The sequence below is a fragment of the Lytechinus variegatus genome, chromosome 9, assembly GCF_018143015.1.
Source record: "Lytechinus variegatus isolate NC3 chromosome 9, Lvar_3.0, whole genome shotgun sequence".
Classification (NCBI taxonomy): domain Eukaryota; kingdom Metazoa; phylum Echinodermata; class Echinoidea; order Temnopleuroida; family Toxopneustidae; genus Lytechinus; species Lytechinus variegatus.
The window spans coordinates 29,507,911-29,524,538 of NC_054748.1; the positions used below are offsets into that span (position 1 = coordinate 29,507,911).

General features: G+C 37.6%; 1 protein-coding gene across 1 annotated transcript; it reads left to right on the forward strand.

Moving 5' to 3' along the window:
- Positions 1-3,650: 3,650 nt before the first annotated feature.
- On the forward strand, positions 3,651-14,596 carry LOC121421353 (short-chain dehydrogenase/reductase family 16C member 6-like). The gene is made up of 6 exons (XM_041616050.1): positions 3,651-3,987; positions 7,600-7,708; positions 8,249-8,381; positions 10,742-10,989; positions 12,437-12,553; positions 13,626-14,596. The coding sequence occupies exons 1-6, from the start codon at positions 3,771-3,773 to the stop codon at positions 13,714-13,716; spliced, it is 915 nt and encodes a 304-aa protein (XP_041471984.1). The 5' UTR covers positions 3,651-3,770; the 3' UTR covers positions 13,717-14,596.
- The last annotated feature ends 2,032 nt before the right edge of the window (positions 14,597-16,628 follow it).

Sequence of the window (16,628 nt, forward strand, 5' to 3'; positions counted from 1 at the left end):
CTGATAGATTCTAAAGAAGTAATTACTTTATTTATGTATGTTGTGTTATGAAAAATATGTTATATATGAAGGATTATATGAATGCCAAAGAAAATCTAATCAACTTACTATTTTACATGCTTCATTCATAATACAGTATCCAGTCTTATAAATAATTTATCTTTTCGATCGTCACACAAAATCATTTATATCATTGTAATTGCATGAATTTGTCAATTTGTTATTAATGTATGAATAAAATGCAGAAACTCCTGCTAAAAAATCAAATCAAACTTATGAGATGAATAGTGTACTTTGGATTAAAAAAAATGAACTTTCATATTATTTTCCTATGTACATAACATGATCATTTTACCTCCTTATTCACCGTAATAAATATCATAGATTTCCAATCAATCAAATTTTAAAATGAATCTTTCATATCTTTTTTAAAATTTAAATGAAAGTGGGCTCGTCGTGGTATAGTGGTTCTGACTCTCGCCTTTCAAACAGAGGGTAGTGGGTTCGATTTCTAGCCATGGCTTGTTTTCCTTCAGCAAGAAATTTATCCACTCTGTGCTGCACTCGACCCTGATGAGGTGAATGGGTACCCAGAAGGATTAATTCCTTGAATGCAGGAGCGCTGAAAGCAGCTCGAGCTTAAACCGGGGTATGCGCCTCGGAATACTTAGTTGTTTTTACATAGATGGCGCTATACAAATGCCTATTATTATTATGAAACTCGAGGGTTTTGCTTAGAATTCATACAGAACGAAAGAGATTGATTTTACTATAGGACACTAATTGTTTGATATTTTTTATTTATATCATTAATTCTTTCTCTTGTGAAACAGGAGAAGCATTCTCAAAAGTTCTTGCATACATCCATCCATTTTGATTCAGTGTTGATTCAGTTGTTGTTTTAATTTATTCCGTTTTTGCTGCTTTTGGTTCATTTTTCTGCTGTCGTTGTTGTGTTATTAAGTCTTATAATTGTCCATGGCCTGCGTCATGGTTTGACATTGGCGGCGGAAGCCAAAAAATTTAGGGGGTGTCCACCTGAAATTTTGGGATGGACACAGGTAAAAAATTGGACAAGCGTCCCAAAAAAAGGTTATCAACCTAAATTTTAGGAGTTGCTAACTAAAACTTTTGACAAGCAAAAAAAAAAAAAAAAAAAAAAAAGGTCATCAACCTAAATCTTAGGGGGGACAACACACGTTTCAGGGGGGTCCACGTGAATTTAGGGGGGACGCAGGTAAAAAAATTGACAAGCCAAAAAAAGGGTTATCAAAAAAAAAATTTAGGGAGGGACCGTCCCCCCCCCCCACCTAAAAATTTTTTGGGGGACACGTCCCCCCGCTTCCTCCGTCTATGTGGTCTAGTATTCCTAAACGAAACACTTGTACCAACTTTTTCTTTTTATTACTTAGGGTTTTTCTCACGTTTCTTTCTTTATTTATTTCCTGTGAGGGGGAGGGGATGAACAGGTGTGATCGTTTCATAAACTCGTTAGATAACAAACTTGCAATAAAAGTTAAAAGCTACTGAAATCATTCGATCTGATTGGCTGATTATGCGTTTGTTATATCGAGTCTTTACGAAACGGGACCCTAGAGCAACATCTTACAATAACGAGCTTGTTTTATACCTGTGTGTGAATCCAATAAAATGCCATTAATTCTTTATTCAGTATTAAAACCATCCGCAATTTCTTTTCGTTGTGTCATATTGTGTAAGTTTGTTGAAAATATGAAATTATGAAATAAATTCTTTATCAACTATTCATATCTCTTGTTTTATTTTGCGTGCTGGAATTTTTTTACCCATTCTCGTGCGTTTTTCAGCATATTATCAACTGTTTTATTCAAATAAAACAAAATTTCTCACGAGCATGATGGCCCACGCATTCCGGGCTGAAAATAATTACATCTAAATTAAAATTCACGGAGCAAAATGCAAAAAATTTCATCGGAATCGGATAAAAAAAAATTCAAATTTATGCACGTCGTGATGAATATTCATTAGGTGGGCGGGCTGATGATGTCACATCCCCTTTTTCCTTCTGTTATTACATGAAATCGTATTTTTTCATCTTACACGTGTGAATGATATGTCTCCCTTAAAATAATAACATAAGTAGCAGCAATTAATATTTAATGCATTAAATCAGTTGTCATCCTTTTTTTTGGGGGGGGGGATTCTTGGAGGAAAAAATCAATTAACATAATTGTGTGTAATAAATACAAAAGAACCAGTTGGGATGTGACATAATCAGATGGCTCATTGAATATTCATGAAGACATGCATAGATTGAAATGTTGTACCGAAATAATGCTAATCTTTAGAATGTCATAATGTTATTCCATCATCCGATTTTGACCGTCTGATTTTTCTTAATCTGTTCAAATCATCATTTTCAGCCTGGACTGAGTACGGCCCTTTGACATGTTTGAGTTGATTTTCATGGAGTATAGTAAGGCCCCGGGGGGGCCACTTCCATTCACGAGTGGATACCATGCGCGACCATGGGGTCTCGAAAAGCACCCTAAACACGTAATTTCCATATTCTGAAAATGCACCCCTTAACAAGTATTGGCGTGTGAAGCCCTACCCTTAACAAGTTTTGGAAACAAAACGATACTCTTGGCAAATATTCCCTGAAATGAACCCCTAAACAAGTACAGGACGGTTTTATTATTACGGGTCCTTCGGTCGTCGGCTTCACAGTAGTTTGGTTTAGTACGATCCCATCTTCTACACCTCGCGCAAAACGGACTCTAAACACGAAGTGTTGGGGCAAAAAGGACATCCTTTATAAAACATTTTAATTTTGTTTCATCATCCCCGCAAATTCGACCCTAAACACGTAATTTTCCTAGCGAAATAGATACCCTTTTTTCATTATTTTTGTGTTTTTGACACCCTTATCACGTTACGTACGTAACGTGCCCTATCGTGAAAAAGACATCCTTTTTACGTGTTTTTTTGGTCGCGCATGGTATCCACTCGTCAATGTAAGTGGCCCCTCCGGGAGTAAGGCGCAGTGCATAGCGCAATGACGTGCTAAGCTTTATGATTTCAGATTCAGATTTAGATTTATTAATTTTATTTCCAACAGAAATTGCATAAATATTGATACAAATCACTTTCATACATTATAAAATATATTTGCGATACAAATCATTGTCATTATAATCATATTAAAAAAATAGTTGCAAACAAGCCCCCTCTTAAAAATTTCCCCTAGCGATAGGCTGTACGTGGACTCTGTGAAAGGGGGGGGGGGGTGCATGCATGAAAACATGTGCACGGTCTAGGCCTTGAAAAAAAAGTCGGGCTGATATGAGGCAACCATTGAACAGATGCCTTAGCACTGATTTTGGATCAATCAAATTTAAGGGTATAAACGTAGCCTGATATCGGTGTCGTGCACGATTATTAAAGGGTTTTCAAAAATATAGACTGGACGTGTTATCAAAGTCATATAGCGTAAAGGCGGAAAGTGATTGTGGCGGGGTCTTGATCAATGAACTCTCCCCTTCCACCCCCCCCCCCCTTCCAGCCCCCCTCCCACCCTCCCAACGCCACCACCATGACCACCATCCCTCGCCGGTCAATCGTACCACCACCTGTTCGATCAATTAGCATAGCCCTTGTGTATTGCATTGGTGACGGATCTAATACCGTTAACGGAGTTGGAAGTGGGCGTTCTTCTTCTTCAAAATTCTCTGTAGCTGTAGTATTTGTGATAGTTCTTTTTTAGTTCATCATACCATCTTCGTATTAAAATGTTGCGAGAAATAGTTGCACTTCTTTACTTCCTTATTCGTGTTACGTTTGCGTATTTAAAGGCTTTTTATCGCTTGTTTGTCAGTCCATCCAAAGTTCCTGTCCGTGGGCGGGTCGTCGTAATTACTGGTAGCGGTAGCGGGCTGGGCCGGGAGCTAGCCCTTCGCTTTGCCGCTAAAGGAGCCCGGCTCGCACTCTGGGATATCAGCGTATCAGGTGAGTTACTAGAAGCTAAACTAGTGTAGCTTCGTCTATACCTCTCAATTTTCCTCCACTATATTTCGGCCTACTTTTCTGATATTTGGGATTTTAAACAAATTGATAAGTTTTTTCTTTCTTTTATATCATTTTGATACTTGCATTTTTGGAATCACATTTTATCTTTAACGGTTGTCTCACGTTAGCCATGTTAGTCTCATTTAGTACGGTAATTAGATGAAGAATAACTGCAAATCAGTCAAAATCAATGAAATATTGCACTCATTTTTGTTATGTTTTAATCTTTTGTTCCATTTAGACATGAAGTCCTGATCAAGTGCACCAGAAGCAATTCTGGATTTTGGGGAATTATTCTTGGGCCGAATTTGGGGGAGATGGGTAGCAGGGGGGGGGGAATCGAGTCGCTCATTGCACAAATTGCCCCTCCCACATGATTCAATGCTGCTTGTAGAACAAAAATTGTATTTCTATAGAAACATACACAGTGAAAAAAATAGGATTTTGTACAATTTTATCTTCCCAAATATTTTTTTTCATTATGTTTTTTTAAATGGTGATTCTGTTTTGGGGTTTTGTGTTAACAATTGCAGGATTCTTTGAGGCAGACCCCCCCCCCCCAAAAAAATATATACATTATGAAAAATACGAGACATTTGGCTTCCTCCTGCTCGTACGCACTGGCGTCCGTCGATATAACACATGATATTTTTATGAAAATATGCACCCTTTTTCTTAAAAGTTGATGGAGGGGGGAAAATTAATCGTATCAAGTCGGGGTATTCAGTAATGAGTACAGGAGAAACTATATTTCACTGATTTTCATGATTCATCCCATTTGATTAACTCATCTATTCGTGTTTTGGGGCTAATCTTTCCCTTACGCATTGCTTTTTGGCAGAAGTTCTATGGAAAATGCACCTTTTTTCACACAAACTTTGAGACACTCTGTATTCATTCCCCCATTGCTCAAGAATGAATGGGCAGTTAACGACGGGGTGAAAGATTTATTGAAGAATGGAATGTATATTTCATGAAAATGAAAGCCATTTCCCCATTGGATGTTATCTTCAATACGTGTTTTTTAGATGAAGTTAGTTGTCGAATAGGCTCTCCTGGCATTTGAGGTCTCTATCGGTGACGTCACTCAGGATGGTCATGCCTGAACCATCGGCCGGGCTGGGATCGCAATGGTAGTATGATTTATGCATAATGCACTCGATATATACAATAATCTTGTCCTCCCGTTCAAATGAATGTAAAACTCATATAATTTTCATCAGAGCGTTCAACAGGAGTACTGTAGTACACATTTCTTTGTTATAAGTGAATTAAAGTCCCTCCAGTGAGTTTGATCACCCCTATTGTGAAAATGTATCACCCCTAAGTTGTAACACAGTCAGCTGTTTGCACTCAGGGTCACTCCGTAACCTAAGTGTGCGTTCAAGAGTTGTACACGATTTTCTGTCTCATTTAGGCAGAAATCTTTCATAATGTTTCTAGAGCGTATTCTCTTTCTTCCCCCTTCTTTCACAATCTTCACACAACTCTCCAAAACCTTAACATCTTGTGTAGCTCCCTCTTTAGTAAATTCAACTGAGATCAGCAATCTCTGACATTAACCAAGGAAGGCAGGGGGGCCTTGAGAGAGATTACAGGGGGGGGCTTGGGGGTAAAAATGTGTTTGCCCCCACAATTTTTTGACAACCCCCATCCCCCAATATCTCCTTCTTTACGGTGCCCCTGCTTCCGACATCGTTAGAATGTTTTCCTCCTAGATAAGCTGTTCATTTGTTTGAATTGCTGTCTGTATTTTGCTTTCAGGGACAAACAAAGGTCAATTTTTCTGATAAAATCAGTTTCGATATCTGTGTATTGCTAAAATGTACATGGAGTATTTTGGTTTTATCTGTTTACTTTGTTTCACCTTGAAATTAGGCTATACAGCATGTATTGGATAGTATGAATCTCATTTAATAGGCCAGGGGCATTTCATGTAAGATTTTTCACCAATGTGTGTGTGTGTGTGTATTTGAGTTTTGTCAGACATGTATCAATCAGATATGATTATACGTCTGGGACCGACCATTTACGTCACCATCCGAAAGACGTGACCAGGGCTCGAACCTCTGCATCAATCTGTAACTTCCCCACAGCTTGGATTACAGGCGCACACCACAACGCCCAGTTGTGCTGTGCTGTAGGCTAATCAATTAAAGAGTCAATATGTATTTCAATCTTGGTTAATACTAATCAGATCCAAAGATTTTATGTAGAAATATAAATAATGTGTTATATTTGATATACATGTACTAGTACGTTGAGAATTTATATTCTTAATCTTATTCTTACCATAATTAATCTTAGAAATGATCATATATCACTGGCACAGTAGCCTGCGATATGTGACACATGTTAAAGGGGAAGTTCACCCTGAAAAAAAGTTTATTTAAAAATAGCAGAAAAAATAATAAAAAATATTGCCGAAGGTTTGAGAAAAATTCATCAAATAATTAAAAAGTTATTAGAATTTCAATTATTTGATTTGTGACGTCATATGCGAGCAGCATTCATACATAGCGAGTGGTAAAAAATCAATGAAATGTCATTTTCTCAGAAAATTGAAAATGTTTTTCACTGTAACTTTTGTATATCAATAGACAAATCATTTCACACCCGATCACGAATAGAAAACAAAATTAAGTCATCAGGAACCATACAAAATTTGAAATTCATGCATTTTATATTACATAACACATGGGGCATTTGCTTGTTTATGACGTCACAAATCCAAAATATTGAACTCTAATAACTTTCTTACTCTTTAACAGATTTTCCTCAAACCTTCACCAATATTTTTACTATTTTTTCTGCTATTGTAACAAAGTTTTCTTCAGGGTGAACTTCCCCTTTAATACCATCTGTGTGTGTTTCGTGTTAGTGTGAATCATCTCTGTATCTGGCTCCATGAAAAATACGCAATCTCATGTTAAAGATTAGGTCAGGGGGGTGTTTCACAAAGATTTAAGTATGACTTAGAGTCGCACTTAAATGTCTTGTTGCGCGCAGTATAAAAGGTGTGACAGCATTGGTCAGATCATGCCAAGAGGACGCGCACTACTGCGTATTGATCAATAAGATTGCGCGTTGCTTATAATGTACGCGTCAACATTTAAGTGCGACCTAAGTCATACTTAAATCTTTGTGAAACACCCCCCTGTAGTGGTAACGATCTCAAAATGAGTTTGAACAGAATCCTATAAAATTACCACTTAGTGTTTGTATGTATAAATAAAAAAATATGTGCCAAACTTCTCCGGAAGAAAATGCGTAATTGCTGAGAAATGAGTCAAATAAGCTCAGAATTCCGTCAAATTTCGGGTATTTTTCGAAGCAATATTGATACACTTTCCCACATATGCTTTTCTGTGTAAATCATCAGAATTATCAATTTTGAGTTTTGACCTAAGATTTCATGATTTTACAAAGATAAAACTTCAATGTACCAGAAATAGATGTATGATAATTTTTTGACAATTAACCTTGAATTAAAAGACTTTCTCATGAAAAAATTGTTTTTCTGCAACTACTGGTTTCTACCTTTAATTTTAGGCAACAAGAAAACTGCTGAATTAATCCAGTCCGAGACTCCAGATGCTGAGATTCATCTCTACACAGTAGATGTCACAGATATAGAACTTGTGAAAACATCTGCTTTAAGGTAAGTAAGTACTGGGGGCAGGGGGAGGGTGGGTCAGATGATGGTTGTGTCATGGTCTAGTGGCTCTGACACTTGTAGACCTTTCAATGAGATGGTCGTTGGTTCACATCCCAGCCATTGCATTTCCTCAAGCAAGAAATTTATCAAGATTGTGCTGCACTTAACCCGGGTGAGGTGAACGGGTAACCAGCAGGATCTATTGTATGTAAGTCATAGCCAGGGTAGTATTATTTTAATTCTGGTCACTTTCAAGGGAGTGGGCGCATTATGGACCCCCCCCTAAAATTTGCACAATGGTAGAAAATGAGTAATCACATTTTGAGCAATTTGGTCTTAATTCCATTTGCATAATGTTCCTTTATTTTTTATACGCGCACCCGGGTGTTGCGAAGTTGGTCTCCAAAGGTGCACAGTACAGAATTCAGCGAGTGGCGCTGTCAAAGTTTTAGTGCGTCAGATTTATTGCAAAAAATGTTGAGGGCCCCCCCCCCCTTCCCTGGAATATAGGGTTAATCTTTTTTTTTTTTATGAACTGTGCAGGGTAAGGAGTGAAATAGGAGACGTTCACATGCTAATCAACAATGCTGGAGTATTGGTCGGAGAGTCTTTACTAGAGCTCAGGAATGATGACATCAGACGAACCATTGAAATCAACCTTCTATCTGTGTTCTGGGTAATGAGCATAATTTCTTTTGCCATTAACCCATTGCGTACTGGAAATGGGTGACCCCTGTACAAAGCCTATAGGAATCACAGAATTCAGTAGTGGATGAGTTGAATAGGAACTCTTTTCTTCTTCTGTGCATTTAATGAAAATTAATAATGATATGCATTATTCATATAGCGCTTGATATTAAAATTCTAAGTGCTACATATACTGTATTATATCCCTTACTTAAGATTGTTGTATTGAGAGTGTACACAAGGAGAAAAAGAATAGTTTTACTACGATAAACGTTTGCCGTGATATAGTTCATTTTCCTTGCTGACGTCACGCATAGTCCATTTTTTCCCTAGGGAAAAAGTGAACTATACGTTTTTTTGACCCCCCTACCTCGCGATACGCGAGGTGTGCGGTGCGATGCGAGCAGAGCGCTACTCAGCCAAACAGTACTCTCCACTGCATGCCACGGGAAACTTTCGGCGAGCTGCACTAACCAGGTGCGCTTCAAGACTTATTATTTTCTCAACTTCTCGACGATTGTTCTATATCAACTTATTAAAAATCGTTTCGCTGTAAAATGGTATGAGTGGAAGGGATATAAAACAAATATACAATGACCCATTCTCGGAACCGGCTATTGGCACTCAGGAACATCACATAGTACTATTCTGATGTACTATGTGATGTTCCTGAGTGCGAATAGTTTTAGCCAGATCCTCGAGTGTCATTGTATATTTGTATACTATTACCCCGGCTTTACAACGAATACCCTGATTGGAATCTCAAGAAATCAAGGAAGTATTCCTACGTATACTGCATACTTATTTGGTAAATTGCCAATTCGTCCATTGCCAACTCGTCCACTCACTACATGGTCTACCTTTATTTAGTCTAATGCCATTCCGTCCATCAACATTTCGTCTAACAACCATTTGGTCCAATAACCATTTGGCCCAATCACCATTTGGTCCAATCATCACTTTGTCTAATTACCATTTCTTCTATTACCATTTTGTCTAATAACCAGTTGGTCTAATACCCATTTTCTTTTCATTCATTTTGCACAATTTAAACTTTAGTTTAATTAGACCAAATGGTATATGGACTAAATGGCTATTGGACCAACTGGTTATTAGACGGAATGGCAATAGACTATTAATGAAAGTAGACCATGTGATTAGACGAACTGATGGTAGACCAAATGAGGTTAGACGAGTTGGCAATCGTACAATAGACGAATTAGAAATAACCACTTATTTATTATGCCTGGGTGGAGAGTGGCAAATGTAGATAAACGCTTTGCCAAAGGACCTGAGTGCTGCGATGGAATTCAAACCCCTTACTATGTGGTTCAAATGGCAGATTTTTTTTTAGGGGTAATGTCTTAGAATTTATATAGAGTCTTACACAGCGTAAAAATTGCAAAAAAATATGAAGATATTGGTGAAGGTTTGAGGAAAATCCATCAAAGATTTAAAAAGTTCTTAGAAGTTTATTTTTTTTATTTATGATGTCTTATGTGAGCTGCTTTCCGCGTATTGTGCATGAAAAAAAATGAATGCAATGTCATTTTCTCAAAAAGTATTAAATGGTTTTTATTGTACCTTCATTTCACGAATAGACAAATCATTTCTCACCTGTTGAATGAAAATAATATTTTAGTCATCATGAATCATTGAAAATTGAAATTTATGCATTTTATATTATGTAACATGTTTGGCAGCTGCTCTTATATGACGTCACAAATCACAAACCTAACATTCTAATAACTTTCTTAATCTTTTTGGATATTTCTCAAAACTTCACCAAAATATTTTTTTACTTGTTTTTTCTAGTATTTTTACAACAAACCTTTCGTCAGGGTGAACTTCCCCTTTTAAAATAAAAGATTGTGAATTAATCCAAGGCTATGGTCTTTGATGCCTTGTTGACTGGCCTTGCCACCTCTCTCATTGGTCTCGTGGTCTAGTGGTTATGACTCTCCTCTGTCAATCTTAGGGACAGGGGTTCAATTCCAAGCCACGATGTGTTTTCCTTCAGCAAGAAATTTAGCCATATTGTGTTGCACTCAACCCAGGTGAATGGGTAGCTGGTAGGAATTAATTCCTTGAAACGCAGTGCGCGTAACAGCTGCTCTGCTAAAGCCAGAGTAATTATGCTGCCATGACTGTAGTGCGTAGAGACTTCCAAAAGTCATTATTATATTGGAGAAATGTTATGCCCTTTTTGCACTTTTTTACATTTCTTGTGTAACATAAAAATGTACCCTACAGAAAGATGTCCTTGCCCTAAAAATTTTCATATCAAGGCTGTGAAGGATAACCGGTACCCCTTCATGATAACTGTACCTTATCACTTTTCTTTCCCAGACACTACGTGCATTCTTGCCAGGGATGCTGGAGTCCAATTCTGGCCACATCGTGACGACCTGCTCAGCAGGCGGTCAGAACGCGATGCATCGGCTCACCGATTACTGCGCCTCTAAGTTTGGCATCTTTGGTCTCGACGAGGCGTTGGAATCAGAGCTAAGGGACGTCTATCACAAGACCGGTATCAAGCAGACCCTCATCTGTCCTCACTTTCTGGATACCGGTATGATACATTCCATCTCGGCAAGGTAAGGAGCTTGTTTCACTGATATTGAGTGATATTAAAGGTAAATGCCAGTTGTGGTAACGATATCAAAATGAGTTCGTACAGAATGCAATGAAATGACCACCAAAGTGTCTGTTTGTATAAATGAAAAATATGTGCCAAAGGATTCTGGAAGAAATTGTGTAATTGCTGAGAAATTAGCAAATAAGGACAGGATTCGGGTCAAGCGTCGGGCCAACATTCAGAGCAGTTATAATACACTGTCCCATGTGCGCTTATCTGTGTTGGTGATCTCCAGTGAGAACATTCTTCAGCGTAGATTTCAAGATTTCACAAAGTTCAGTTTATGTAATTGTACCAGATCTAGATCCTCTGATATACTGACAATTAAGCCTGGTTTTACAGACTTTCTCATGAAATCAGTGTTTACTGTAACTACTGGGATTTCTCTTTAAATTGACATGAAAAATATTGCCATGTCAGACGGGATACATAAGTAATGGAAGAGACAGAGGGAGAAAAAACAAACAGAAGCATGGAATGGCACGCTAGCTGAGATCGGGGCCTCCGTCTTATAAAGATTTATGATTGATCCAATCAATTGTAACTCTTCTATGGAAATCCATCAGTGTCATAATTTTTTTTCTACAGGAAATTTGCAAAATGTACTTTATGAACAAAGGAGAACACCTCAAATTCTCAAGAAATCAATTTATGGATAGACATTCATATCAAGAGAAAAATTTGAACAAACATGTATTTAATATGTTGACTTTGATGGCTTTCCATAGTTGCGATTGATCGGACCAATCACAGCTATGGACGGCCAGCAACGTCAACATCTAAAATGCAAATTTGTTCAAAATATTTTCTAGATATTCATACATTCATCATTCTCTTGAAGATTCTCTGTGATTCTCTTTGTTTACTAAGGATATTGTGCAAATTTCCTGTAGAAAAAAATATGGTATGGATGGATTTCCGTACAGTTTAAATTGATTGGATCAATCGCAACTCTTTGTAAGACAGGCCCGTGGTGATGATGTTGTAGGTAGCATTATATAGTAAATTAGATCCAATTGAAAGGCACAGGTGATGTCAAAACAACTGATAATAGTAATTAATATAATGGCTGGTATTCTGTAATCAGGTTTAACTTAGACCATGGTCTAACTCTGTGCTAAAATTATGGGGAGCCAAAAATTAAAAAATTCTATGTATAATTGAATAATTCTAATGTTGTAGATTTTGCTTCATTTTGCTTTCATAATGAAGAAAATTACTGCAGTTATAATTCCCAGACAATTATGAACAATTAGGGTGTCATAAACGCATATGAGTTTATAATTAAACTGAAAGTGTACTGTCAAGGATTTATGCTCTCCATAGTTAAACCACAGCTTTAAAATAGGGTTTAATTTAAACCCAAGTTCAGAATACGGGCAAATCCATTTTGTCTTTTCTTTCAGGGGGATTGCAATGAACAAAACAGACGATGCAGCAGATTATATCTTTGATGGAATCCTGAGGCAAAAACGTTATATCTACTTCCCAAGGATATTCTCATTAGCACCTACTTTGAAAGAGTAAGTTTATATTTTGTTATATGGGTATGATTAGAATATTCACATTAGCACCAATATTCATAGCGTAAGTTTATATTTTGTTATATGGGTATGATTAGAATATTCACATTAGCACCAACATTCATTGAGTAAGTTTATATTTTGTTATATTGGTATGATTAGAATATTCTCCATATGAGACTCTACAGGTAGTATATTCTGATAATTAAACATTAGTTTAACCCTAGTCTAAACTAGAATTTTAATTAACCTCTTCTATGGAATGCTGACTTTATCATATTTCTTCCATATTTGTGGCAATTATAATGTACCAATATTTTCCCTAAAATTCTCGATATTTCGTGTATTTCCTTATGCTCCCAATGTCATGACTCAATTATTTTTTGACAACTTTTTGCAGTAGGATAAGAATATTTGAATTGATAAATAAGTTGACAACTGGCACTCCATAAAAGTGTGGTCTAATTCAGCCCATGTCTAGGGCTCACAGGACTAATTCATTTCCCATAGATTTGTGTGTGAATTAAAGTGGCACTTAAAATGAATTCGTAACAAATAAGGAGGTAATTTGAGGTTTGAATGTTTACTACCAGTGGATAGGGTAAATGTCTGACATTCCATATCTCACCAGAAAAGGGTACCTCGACCGGCTCATTTTAAAAATAAATCCGCATTTATGGAGACTACACCTGACGGGATCAAAATCATAACTTGAGAGAGTAAAATGACCATAATACTTCCGCCAGTAAAAATGTAGTTCCATAGTGATGATATATCTTTCCAATTTGGAAAAAGTAAGTTCAGTAGGTACCGTCCCTAGTATCAGTGTTAGATTGTCAATCATATTCATTTTTTCAATCAGCTATATCAAATTTAAAAATTGAGCAATGGGTTGGGTCGAATGAATATCTTTTGCCTGCCAGTTGTGATTAGGCCCGTGCAACCTGTAGCTACACCATGGCTATCATAATACATGTACCACCTACTAAGAAGTAGATCTACTGCTAGTAGACATAGTGAATATAAGTTATGGATTTATGTATATGTTCTGGTTCTGTTTCAATGTCCGTAGGTTACTTCCCCATGAAGGCCGGCTTGCTCTTTTAGACTTCATTCAGACTAAGATTCCTTCCCAGAGTGTGAACAGACCCCATTACGATTGACTGTCCACATGATGATACCAGGGTGACATCTTGCACTTCTAGACTTCATTCAGATTCAATTACTTCACAGAGTGTGAACAGACCCCATTACGATTGACTGTCCACATGATGATACCAGGGTGACATCTCGCACTTCTAGACTTCATTCAGATTCAATTACTTCACAGAGTGTGGACAGACCCCATTACGATTGACTGTCCACATGATGATACCAGGGTGACATCTCGCACTTCTAGACTTCATTCAGATTCAATTACTTCACAGAGTGTGGACAGACCCCATTACGATTGACTGTCCACATGATGATACCAGGGTGACATCTTGCACTTCTAGACTTCATTCAGATTCAATTACTTCACAGAGTGTGGATAGACCCCATTATGATTGACTGTCCACATGATGATACCAGGGTGACATCTTACACTTCTAGACTTCATTCAGATTCAATTACTTCACAGAGTGTGAACAGACCCCATTACGATTGACTGTCCAGATGATGATACCAGGGTGACATCTTGCACTTCTAGACTTCATTCAGATTCAATTACTTCACAGAGTGTGAACAGACCCCATTACGATTGACTGTCCACATGATGATACCAGGGTGACATCTCGCACTTCTAGACTTCATTCAGATTCAATTACTTCACAGAGTGTGGACAGACCCCATTACGATTGACTGTCCACATGATGATACCAGGTTGACATTTTGCACTTCTAGACTTCATTCAGACTAAGATTCCTTCACAGAGTGTGAACAGACCCCATGAAGATTGACTGTACATGGTAATACCAGGGTAACTTCTTTCACTTATAATCCTGTATTCTGAAGTCGGGTTTAATTTTAACTCTGGTTTTAAGTTGTGGTTTGACTATGGAAAGCCAGTTGTTACATAAATCTCTAACAGTAGAGGTTCAATGTACCGGTAGTTTGACTCCCAAAACATTATTAACTGCCTGGGAAGGATAAGTATGACAGTTGTCTTCACCATTAAAGAATTATTAAAGAGCAAAGTAAACATCAGAAGCATACACTGTAAACAAACATTTGAAATATTTTTCTTCCCATTAGTTTGGCACAGAGTAAGACCATGGTCTAAGTTAAAGCCAACTTTAGAATACGGGACATAGACTTAATTCAGACTAAGATTCCTTCACAGAGTGTGAACAGACCCCATGAAGATTAAAGGGGGTATCTCACTGGGCTTGAAACTAGTTCGCGACTACAAATTTTGCTAGTTGCAGAGACGTCTCCGCGACATCTCTGAGATGTCTCATGAAAATTACAGAGTCTCCGAGGAGTCGCAAGAAGATTAAACATGTTTAATATTTTTGGAGACTGTTTCTAGTCTCCGCGACGTCTCCGAGAAGTCTCCATCAGTTGCTGCGACGTCTCGGAGACTTATGATATCCGCAACTGCTGAGACGTCACCGCGATGTCTCAGAGACGTTTCAGAGACATCGCGAAGACCTGCTGGAGACCAAAAAAATTATAATACATTGCGGAGACGTCTCCGCGACACTTCTTCACACTGTTTGACCCACTTCAGAAACCACGTGACTGAACGCGTGCTGATATCCCTCCTCCTGCTCCAAGTCAGGTGAATGATATTTCAAACGTTCCATCGAGACGTCTCCTTGGTGAGAGCGCAAGCCATTTTTGTCTCCGAGACGTCTCCGCGACTGCAGCGACTGATAAGTTGGAGACTGTCGCGGCGACGTCTCCGTTGGTGAGATAGGGCCTTAACTTCACATTTTAGTGCCAGGGTGCTAAATTGTTTTTCTTCCAACATTTTCATCCCTGTGTCGAAAAAAGGGTTTACGGTATTCTATCAAAGACTACACATCATGTACAGCGCTTTGTAACTTTTGAAAGAGCACTTAATAGGAAGTAATTATTATTTTCATTTATTATCATAAATATTCATGAAAACAAATTGCAAAGCTACATGTATAAAGCAATTTGCAACATCTCAATCAAGTCGTCAGCTGAGTCAATTGGGCTTACAATAGCAAGATTTGGGGTTCATATCCAAGTATGGGTATTGAATTTGCTGATTTTCTCTTTTTCTTTTATTTGGGCCAAACTTTTATAAATACAGTTGTGCTCAAAAGTTAGTGAAACCCTTCACAAAATGCACTCATTCATGCTGTGTGATGTAAACGGTTACACTTTGTAATTCGGAAGGCTCTTAATTCCGAAGTTTCTTTATTCCGAAACACGTAAATTGCCTTTACCTCGATATTCGTTAATCCGAAAACGTAAAAGGGTTTGTTAATCCGAGCATTTGTGGCATTATTCCGAAGGTTCGATAATCCGAAACAAAATAAGGTTCGATGTTCCGAAGGTTCGTTAGTCCGAAACAAAATAAGGTTCGTTCCGAAAACGAAATAAGGTTTGTTGTTCCGAAGGTTCGTTAATCCGAAAATGAAATAAGGTTTGTTGTTCCGAAGGTTCGTGAGTCCGAAAACGAAATAAGGTTCGTTAATCATTACGTTTTCGGACGAACGAACCTTCGGAATTACGAACCTTATTTTGTTTTCGGATTAACGAACCTTCAGAATTACAAACCTTCGGAAATGTTATCCTTTGGAATAATCGAACCTTTGGAATAACGAAGCTTTGGAATTACGGATGTATGCGGATGTAAACAACATCATTCCAATGTTCTGTGAGCCCATAGAAACAAACTGGCATGAATAAAACAAAAAGAGAAAATCTACATATTCATTACCAGGTGAATCCAAAACCTTGCCATCATAAGCCTAATAACTCGATGTAATATTTTATCACCTGAAATCACAATTAATAACCTGAAACATGGAGGAACTTGAAGACTCTAAAATATGTTCATTTTCGAGTGGAGTTCACTAACTTTGGGGTTCCACTGTACAAGTTCAAGAATTGCAAC

What these genes read in the sequence shown, in the direction of transcription:
- LOC121421353 (XM_041616050.1), top strand. Translation starts at nt 3,771, where the DNA reads ATGTTGCGAGAAATAGTTGCACTTCTTTACTTCCTTATTCGTGTTACG. An exon ending in ACCTTCTATCTGTGTTCTGG is followed by an intron (nt 8,382 to 10,741) that starts GTAATGAGCATA and finishes TTTCTTTCCCAG; the next exon opens with ACACTACGTGCATTCTTGCC. An exon ending in TTAGCACCTACTTTGAAAGA is followed by an intron (nt 12,554 to 13,625) that starts GTAAGTTTATAT and finishes CAATGTCCGTAG; the next exon opens with GTTACTTCCCCATGAAGGCC.